This window comes from Callorhinus ursinus, unplaced genomic scaffold (genome assembly GCF_003265705.2).
Source record: "Callorhinus ursinus isolate GAN/ISIS: 27379988/994484 unplaced genomic scaffold, GSC_fseal_2.0 scaffold88, whole genome shotgun sequence".
Classification (NCBI taxonomy): domain Eukaryota; kingdom Metazoa; phylum Chordata; class Mammalia; order Carnivora; family Otariidae; genus Callorhinus; species Callorhinus ursinus.
Genome location: NW_027397150.1, coordinates 2,745,421 through 2,754,694, shown reverse-complemented (window position 1 = coordinate 2,754,694; position 9,274 = coordinate 2,745,421). Strand labels below are relative to the sequence as shown.

General features: G+C 60.2%; 2 protein-coding genes across 6 annotated transcripts in view; both read left to right on the top strand.

Moving 5' to 3' along the window:
- NECTIN4 (nectin cell adhesion molecule 4) overlaps positions 1-5,007 on the top strand; it is a 16,671-nt gene extending 11,664 nt beyond the window's left edge. The window contains exons 4-9 of one of the 4 annotated variants that reach the window (XM_025860711.2): positions 898-1,018; positions 1,914-2,062; positions 2,309-2,465; positions 2,885-2,960; positions 3,304-3,378; positions 3,663-5,007. In XM_025860711.2, coding sequence (XP_025716496.1) covers positions 898-1,018; positions 1,914-2,062; positions 2,309-2,465; positions 2,885-2,960; positions 3,304-3,378; positions 3,663-3,887 — 803 coding nt within the window. In that variant the 3' untranslated portion in view covers positions 3,888-5,007. Of the gene's footprint in view, positions 1-897; positions 1,019-1,913; positions 2,063-2,305; positions 2,466-2,884; positions 2,961-3,303; positions 3,379-3,662 lie in introns of all 4 variants that reach the window. The other 3 variants (XM_073888200.1, XM_025860712.2, XM_073888202.1) reach the window with 3 other exon arrangements.
- Positions 5,008-6,102: 1,095 nt separating this feature from the next.
- Positions 6,103-9,274, top strand: part of ARHGAP30 (Rho GTPase activating protein 30) — a 16,108-nt gene continuing 12,936 nt past the window's right edge. The window contains exon 1 of one of the 2 annotated variants that reach the window (XM_025860674.2): positions 6,103-6,554. In XM_025860674.2, the coding sequence (XP_025716459.1) occupies positions 6,458-6,554 (97 nt within the window). In that variant the 5' untranslated portion in view covers positions 6,103-6,457. The remainder of the gene's footprint in view (positions 6,555-9,274) is intronic. The other variant, XM_025860675.2, reaches the window with a different exon arrangement.

Genomic DNA, 9,274 nt, shown 5'->3' with positions numbered 1-9,274 from the left:
GGGGGGGGGGGAGAGAGAGAGAGAGAGAGAGAGAGAGTGAGAGAGCACAAGCCAAGGGGAGAGGCAGAGGGAGAAGCAGACTCCCCGCCAAGCAGGGAGCCAGATGCAGGGATTGATCCCAGGACCCTGGGATCATGACCTGAGCCGAAGGCAGACGCTTAACCGACTGAGCCACGCAGGCGCCCATGAAGACAGACAGGCTTGCTGAAGGTTGCCGGCCCCACTGCTTGGCCCTCGTGCTCGTTGGACAAGCCCTACTTCTGCTCCATACCGGCTGTTATTCAGTCTTGTTTGTCTGCATTGTCCCCAGCAGCAGAAGGAGTATAATTAGATGAACTTTACAGGGTTCTGATGGGAATTAGAAGCCACGAAGACCAAGCATCTCGCACAACGCGTAGTGCATTAGGTGGTACTCAGTAAGCAATAGATAAGGTTTTCCTGGCATTAAACTCTGAGCCTCTTCAGGCATAGGACTCTTTTCTATTCATACTAACCCAGCCTTTGGCACAAAGTAGGTCCTCAACAAATGTTTGTTAAAGAAATGTGTGAATGAGTAGGATTGTTAAGCCTTTGGAGAATCAGGGAGAGTTTACCGAACACCTGTTCTGTGACTCCGCTGGCGACAACAGGGGATTCAGAAAAAGTGTGAATCTTTTCCGAGGGACTTAGAGGCTCGTTGCCCAGATAAATCAGTGTGGACTCTGAGCTCAGAGAGGGGAGGGAGCCGTGTGGCAAGGACCCAGCAAGGATGCGCTGGGCTAGGTTCGGCTGCAGAGACGGACAGAGAAACAGAGAAGCGGGGGAGGGGCGGGGTGGTGGCAGGGGCAGGGGTCCTTCGAGGAACAGCATGATCAAAAGCCTCATTCCCCTTCTTTCTCCTCCCACCTCCCATTCCAGTCCTCGCTGAGGCCTCTGTGAGGGGCCTTGAAGACCAAAAGCTGTGGCAGGTTGGCAGAGAAGGAGCTACACTCAAGTGCCTGAGTGAAGGCCACCCCCCTCCCTCGTACAACTGGACACGGTAAGAGCCTGGCGCTGGGGGAGGGCGTAGCTTGGGACCAGGGTCCTGCCTTCACAGTCCTGTGTACTCCTTATGGGCTGGGACAATATATCCTGAACTCCAAATAAATTGGGGCACATGCTTAGACCTATGCAAGAATGTGCATGGTCACCAAATATTATTATTGACTTGGACCAGGGAGTCTGCAATACATGGTCACTGGTAGGGAATAAGCCAATAAGTCCTTGGTTTTTCCCCCTAACTTTCAAATTATGAAATATAATACAGTATTTAAAGAACCGCATTTTATGTATTTATGTGAGTGCCTAAAGCGGACGAGACAAAAAGATACATCTGGCTGTTATTGCTCTTAAAGTGACACTCTGACCCCCTGGCATTGCCGGCGCCACCACCACAGACGTCCAGGGACTCAGGCAGGGGTCAGGTGCACCCGTGTGGGAGCCCCCGACAGGCACGTTCTCCTGTGTGAGCCACTGAGCCGTGCATTGGCCTGTGCCTCGGGCTCTGTTCGTATACCCTGCCGTGCAACATCTTGGGTGTTGGGACGTGCGGTCACATTTTCCCAAGTACATCTGAGCCCAGATAGGAAAGGGGTGTCCCGTTGTGTGGACCTCGTGCCACGTCGGCCTGGTACCCGGGGCTGGATGACGTGATGCCCGTGGGAGCCTGTGGGATGGCACACGTGTGGATCTTCCCCGGGTGTGTGTGGGGGGTGCCCGGGTCAGGCTGGGCGGCAGGGAGAAGGGACCTCTGCCCGGACCTGCCTGGGGGAGGGAGGGGCACCGTGGGAACAGCCAGCGGCTCTGGGTGACGTCATGGGGGAGGGAGGTAGAGAGCTGCCCAGGCACGTCGGGTGGTGGCAGCCTCCGCCCGCCCCAGCTTCCCTGTCCTCCAGGTTGGACGGGCCTCTGCCCAGTGGGGTCCGAGCGGAAGGGGACACGCTGGGCTTTCCTCCGCTGACCACAGAGCACAGTGGCATCTATGTCTGCCACGTCAGCAATGAGCTCTCCTCCAGGGACTCTCAGGTCACTGTGGATGTTCTTGGTAAGCAGCGGGGCAGCCGCGGGGGCCTGGGCCAAGGGCCTGGAGGGGCACTAGCAGGCGAGACGGAGAGGGTGAATTGGGGCAGTGCTGATTCGGAGGGGCGAGACTGCATGAACTTTGCAGGGGGTCAGACTGAGGGGGTGGTTTGGGATGTGTTTGGTGAGTACGGGGGGGCGGGGTTTGGGGGGGGGGGGGGTGGGTCAGGGATCTGAGCATCCCCCTCAGACAGAGGCCTGTCTCCAGCAGACCCTCAGGATGCCCCAGGGAAGCAGGTGGACCTGGTGTCAGCCTCTGTGGTGGTGGTGGGTGTGATCGCTGCGCTCCTGTTCTGCCTTCTTGTGGTGGTGGTGGTGCTCATGTCCCGTTACCACCGGCGCAAGGCTCAGCAGATGACCCAGAAATAGTGAGTACTGGCTGCACTTGGGCGGGTAGAGCTAAGCTGGGAGCAAAGACGAGGTGAGCAGGAGGTGCGGGCCAGGCCCCGGGAGAGGGGAGAGCCTGGGAGCTTATTTCGGAGGCGGGCAGAGTCCTTCGGGAAGTGAGAAGGGCCTGGGCCACGGCTGAATGGGGAGAACCGTACTGCTGAGTGAGGGTCGGATCCATATGCCCGGGTATCACCAAGTACGCACACTCTAACACGGGGTGCAGGCACGTGTGCGCGCACACACACACCCCGCCCCCTGCAGCCTCTCAGACACACTCGCGGGGACAGCACAGAGCCCGGCCCCTCCAGCCCGGTGTCACGTAGGCTTGGCCAAAGCTAGGCCCACCTTGGGAGGCCGCTACTACCCTCAGCTGCTAACAGGGGCGTGTCTTCCCTAGTGAGGAGGAGCTGACCCTGACCAGGGAGAACTCCATCCGGAGGCTGCATTCCCATCACGCGGACCCCAGGAGCCAGGTGTGTGCCAAGGTTGAGTGCATCCCCCGGGGCCGGGGGTCCCTCTGCGGACCAGGAGCACGGCCCTCCACCGGGTCTGGCCCGGACTCGCAGCTGGGGCTGGGGGTGGAGCTGGGGGCGCAGCTGCTTTGGGTCTGTGGGCTCCTCCGCCTGGCTCCCTTCACCACGGGCCTGGGGGCTGCTCTGGGAGGCCACCATCAGCACCGGTTCCAGGGTGGGGCTGGGTCGGGGGCGGTGAGGACGTCTGCATCAGGGAGAGTGGACAGGTCGGGTTGGGGGGAGCGGTGGTGAGGGAGGAGGTGGAGCCCTGTTCTGACTCCTCCCCCGTGTCCGGGCCCCACAGCCGGAGGAGAGTGTAGGGCTGAGAGCCGAGGGCCACCCTGATAGTCTCAAGGACAACAGTAGCTGCTCTGTGATGGTGAGGCCCCCGGCCCCACCGGCGTCCCCACCACTCTCCTGCTCCCGGATGTGGTGGGCCAGTGGCCCCACACCAGTCCCCGTGTCTCAGCCCTGGCACCTCTGCTGTGCCTTTGTTCTCCGGCTGTCCCTCCCCATGCCTGACACTCGCTACCGGCCCCCAGCTCTGAGCCCCTGAGCTTGCACCTGACCTCTGACCCCACTGCTCCCCCACCTACCCCCCCGCCACCGCCGGTCTGGCTGCCCTGCCTTGGCTCCTGACGCGCCCCTGCCCTTGGTGTCCAGAGTGAAGAGCCGGAGGGCCGCAGTTACTCCACGCTGACCACGGTGAGGGAGATTGAAACACAGACGGAACTGCTGTCTCCAGGCTCTGGGCGGGCAGAGGAGGAGGAGGATCGGGATGAAGGCATCAAACAGGCCATGAACCATTTTGTTCAAGAGAATGGGACCCTGCGGGCCAAACCCACGGGCAATGGCATCTACATCAATGGGCGGGGGCACCTGGTCTGACCCAGGCCTGCCTCCCTCCCCGAACCCGGCTCTTTCTGCTGACCTGGGGAATTTCTACTCATCACACGGAGGCCTCCCTACACACCTTATTTCTTGAGGAAGATGCTCCTCATCCCACTGACTGCTCGACCTTTTCCTCCAACCCTTCTGTTTGACAGTGGGGGGCTCTGCCGGTTGAGTCCTCCCCACCCCCTTCATGTGTGTGTGTGTGCGCGCGCGCGCTTGTGCTTGTGTGTGTTTACAGACAGTGTGTGTGTGTGTGTGTGTGTGTGTGTGTGTGTGCGCGTCAGAGTCCAAGTGAACTGTGATGGGCTTGGCTTGTGTATGGCGTGGCTGTGTGACCTCTGCCTGGAAGCGCAGGTTATCTCCTCAGACCCCAGAGCAGTATTAATGACGCAAAGTTGGAGGCGAGAGGCGGAGACTGTGGGTCAGACCCAGGTGTGCAGGCATAGCTGGAACTGGATTCTGGCCTCCTGAGTTGGGGAGCCGGGCTCCCGCCACTTGGGAGCCGAGGGGCGAACGCTGAAGCAGCCAGCCCAGGGGTTGGCCAGAGACTAGCGCCCTTACTGGAGAAGCCCTTGGCACTCTGGTGGCCTCTGGTGGCCTCTGGTGTTCTCTGGGCCTGCTGCATGTGCATATTTTCTATAAGTAAATCTGCTGGGGGAGTTTCTTTTAAGGAATACTGCTCCGAATACTTTAATAAGAGAAACAGATCTTAAAAAAAAAAAAAAAAAAAAAACTTTTGATTTATCTGGATGTTTGTTATTACTTGGCTTGCTTAGCATGAGGCCAGCCTCCACGGAAAGTCAGCAAAGCTAGGCCTTGTGCAGACCCCGGCAGGGGGTTCATGCCTGTGCCTCGGAAAGGTGCCCCTTCTAAGGCACTTGAATTTAGGCAGCCTCCTGGGAGGGAGCCTGGCACTGTGGAGTCTGAGTCGGGGCGTGAGCCCCTGGGTCCCTGGCTGCAGGAGGACAGGGTGGGGTCCTGGGCCCTTCCCCTAGCCGCCTCTCTGCTCCTCGCTGCATCGGCAGTTGTCTGTGGTCCCTTGGGGGGGGGGTTGCGGGGACTGGGTGACAAGGGCTCCTGGTTTGGTTGTGGTGTAGGGGAGACGGGGTAGTGATCACAGCCCAAGGGACGGGGGGGGGGGGGGGGGGTTCGGGGGGGGGGGGGGGGAAGGAGCTGCTGGGGGCAGGAATGTCTCCTTTTCCCCAGGGGCCTTGGGGTCACCAACCTGGGGCTCTTCTGGCAGTTTCTGCGGGTCTGGGCTGGGGTTAGATACGGTCCACTGTTGCCTGGCCCACCTGAACACACTCAGCCAGAATACCTAGATTTTGTGCCCAAACCCTGCTTGGCCTGAAATCTGCTGGATTTCTGGACCAACAGAGAGACATCATCCCCTGCTCCCCAACCAGCCCAGGACTTTGAACATGGAGCCCAACGATCTGGGGTCCTAGGATGTACATTTTGTGTAAATATGTGCATATTTGTACATAAAATGATATTCTGTTTTTAAATAAACAGATAAAAGCTGTTCTGCCTGGTTCCTCTCTTGCCCCTGGGCAACTCGACACCCTCTCAGCACCTTCCTCCCCTCGGCCCCAAGTAGGGGAGGAGCTAGGACGCCTGTGGCTGGGAGGCTAAGGAGAAAGAAATGCCCTCTGCCGCCTCTGAGAGTTCCCCGGGCAGGCCGACAGAGCGAAAAGCCCCTTCCCGCACAGCCCGCGCCTTCGTGTGCCGTGTCGTCACTCCTGGGTCGCGTCGGAGTCTCCCCAAAACAGGCCTGGGAGTGAACAGCAGTACGTACACTCTTTACAAAGAAGCTAACACCCAAGTGAGGTCCACAAAAAAGAGCTGGAAGGATTAAAGATCACCTAGTTCACCCCCTTCGTGGTCACACGTGTGGACACTGGGGCTCGTCAAGGTAATGTGACTTGACTGAGGTCACAGGCCTGTCTGGGGCTGAGCCTGGGCATCCTCCCTCCGGGGGGTGCTTTGCAGGGCACTGTGCCAACTTGCTTTCAAGCCAGCCTCCAGTCTCCACCCCAGACCCCCCGAATTCTGGTCTCTAAGGGTGTCAGTCACCTGCTCACGCCCCAGGCGCCACCACCCCACCCCAGGGCTCTGATGTCACATCGCCTTGACCAATGAGTGAAGTCCCAGTGAAGGGTTGAGGATGTGAATGTCAGCTGCCTCCCCCACCCCAGGCCCTGTGGTTGCAAAGATGCTCTAACAGGAAGCGGGCTGGAGGAGCTGCACAGCTTCCTGCTCCCCCAGGGCTGAGCAGGGCCAGAGGGGCGAGTACCAGCCTGGGCCACGAGACACAGCTTCTTGTCAGGGTCCTGGCAGCTTCCTCTTCCACGGCTACTTCCGTGTAGTAGCCGGGGGGGCCCCCAGAGTCAGAGGCAGGAGCTGCTGCCTGTTGCCCAGGCCACCCTCCACCCCCAGTTCGGAGCCCTGCCCCCTGGGGCCGGGCCAAGCCCAGAGGGGCTTGGGATCCTATGGGGGGCTGGTAGGGCAAAGGTCTTGGGGCGGGCAGAGGTGGCTGGGCCAGGGCCCGGGGGGCTCCAGCCATGAAGTCTCGGCAGAAAGGAAAGAAGAAGGGCAGCTCGAAGGAGCGGGTGTTTGGGTGTGACTTGCAGGAGCAGCTACAGCGTTCGGGCCAGGAGGGTAAGGAGGCGGCTCAGGGCTGCTGTTGGGTGGGGCGCATGGCGCTTCTGCAATCTGGTCCGGTCCGAGGGACATGGCGAAGGGGCAGTGGCTTGGGGTCGGCGCCCAGGAAGCTGACGAGCAAGTGGGGCAGGAAACGTGGCTGAGTGGAGAAGGCAGGGGAGCTCCCTTGCGGAACTACCTGGGGATGGGGAGGCTGGGGGTGGGGAGAGGATGGAGAGATGAGAAACTGAGAGAAGCCGGCAAAAGAGAGGTGACGGCATCCCTGCTGGGGACCGAGCGGGAGGCTGGGAGGACGACAGGGTCGGCAGATGAGTGGCAGAAGGGCCAATAGATGGTCCTTGGGTCTGAATGAAAGGAGCAGGAGAAGGGCCCTGGGAGAGTCTGAGGGTGGCACTGGGGAGGGTGGGGGTTTCCTGGTTGGAGGAGAGCGCCCAGGGACACGGTTGTGGGGCTCTGGGCCCTCTGCAGCCTTGCTGGGCTGCAGGTGAGGGTGTGGGGTGGGACTTTCCCCGTTCTCCATGACCCTCCCTGTGCGCAGGAGGAACAGGTTCAAGGCGCGGAGGGCGAGGGGAGAAGCTGCCGAAATGGGGGATGCGGGTAGGGTAAGAGAGATGCCCTGGGGCTGGTTGGAGGATAGGGGTGCAGGGTGCAAAGCAGTGGATGTGGGACTGTCTCTGGGGCCTGTCTACTGCCTCCCTGGGTTCCCTAGAGGGGCTCGGAAGCCAGCAGGAGCAGGGACAACCCTGGGCTCATCCTGGCATGGAGTAGCCACTCACAAACTTAGCTTGATTTGATTTGAAATTGACCGCAGGTATCCTGGCTGCCCAGTCCAGCTTGTTTTTGGCACTTGGAGCTCCTCCCAGAGCGGGGCACGTTTCCCCCCCTCCCCATCCCACCCCACCCCAATCTGTCATTTCCTCTTTGTCCTCTCCTCAGCTCTGGGCTGTGGCTCCTGCAGTGGAGGGAGGGTGATGGTGGTTCCTAGCTCATTTCCTGCCCTGAGCCCCGCCCCCTTGTCCCCAAACACCTCCTTCCCCTTTTCTCCTCCCCCAGAGGCCCCCATCCCCACTGGCCTCGGTTAAGGGAAACCCCCGAGCCCCAGAGCAGAGTGTTACACGGCTTCAGCTGAGAAGGCCCTGCTCCGCCTTTCTCTTCTCACGGGTCGGAGAGCCCGGCTGCCAGCACAGGGCTGCCTCGACTACAAGGGATTCCTCTTGAAGAACCACGACTCTTGGCCAAGGGCCACATGATCCACTGGGGCTGATGTTCTTCCAGTTCTCGGGAACCCTCAGTTCGGTCTCCTCATCCCGGTGCTGCCCTTCCCTGTGGCCCCTGGCAGCCCCGTGTTAAAACACAGGACCCACGCCCCCGCCCCCGCCCCCCGCAAGCCAGCCCAGACCCCACTCCTGTGTCCTCTCCCGGCCCCTGCATTCCCAGCAGGTGAGGGGCCTGTTCTCTGAAGGCTTAGACATCTGGTTGTGGGGGCCTGGTCCTAGTGAATCCCGGAGGAAGAGAGGAGCCCCTCCGGCCCCTCCTCGGAACCTCACCTGAGCCCACGGGTGGCGTTATCTCAGGCTCCAGAGCAGCAGTGGCGGCCCTCCCCCTCCCCTCCCCCCCCCCCCCCCCCCCCACCCGAACAGCCCCGCAGTGGCACGACGATGTGACGCTGGCAATGGCTTCTCCCTTTAACCCAAGACTCAGCACGAAAGGAAGCCCACGCTGCTGGAGATCTGCGTTCCCGCTTAGTTCACCCTCCCTGATCAGCTGTTTTCCCCACCCTTAACTGCTCCGTCCCAGTGGCCTCTCCCTGCTCCGGGCCCTACGAAGGCCGGTCTCTTCCTTCCCCAAGCCCTACCTGTTCTGAGCTCCTCCTTTTCCTAAACTTTATCTTTCTGCTACCTTGTTCGGGTCTCCGATTCCCCAGGTCTCTAAATTCTGGGCCCTCCTCCCTGCCGCTGCCCCCATCCCCCGATGACTCCGTTCCTTGACTCCATCACCTCCGCTGTCTCTTACTTTCATCTCCCATGCTCCGGCTCTGGCCTCTATCTCCCTGACTCCCCCCCTCTCTGACTGTTATCTCTCCCCTCCTCTCCTGACCCATTTCCTCTGTGGCTCTGATTCCTTAGGCTCTCGAATACTTTCTTTTTCTTTTTCTCCCTCCCCGCTTTTTTTAGAGAGGTGGTGGGGGAGGGAGAGAGGGAGAGAGAGAGAGAGAGAGAGAGAGAACATTAAGAGGCTCCACGCCCAGCACGGAGCCAGACACCAGGCTTGATCTCACGACCCTGAGCTCAAGACTTGAGCCAAAATCAAGAGTCAGATGCTTAGCTGACTGAGCCACCCAGGCACCCCTTTAAGGGCCTTTTCAGGAGATTCAAAATCCACAGAGAAGGCAGGAGGGGGGAAGATCTGACTTCGTTGCCATTCCTGTGAAAAGAGCCTAAGCTTTCGGTGACAGTGGACTAGGAGCCAACGGAGCAATGCGGTGGCCGAAAGAGCTGGGGTGGCGTTAGGTACCTGAGCACAGAGCAGCAACCCAACGGAGAAGCGTCCGCCCCGTTTCTGCATTCAGTGCTGGGAACCTGAGGGCAGGGTGACCCTGGCAAATGGACCCGGGTCCTGGAAGGAGGGATGGTGGGTGAACTGTAGGCCAGGACTGAGGCAAAATTCAACAAAGCCCTCACTCTCCGGGCTGCACCAGTGCCCTGGGTTCCATCTTT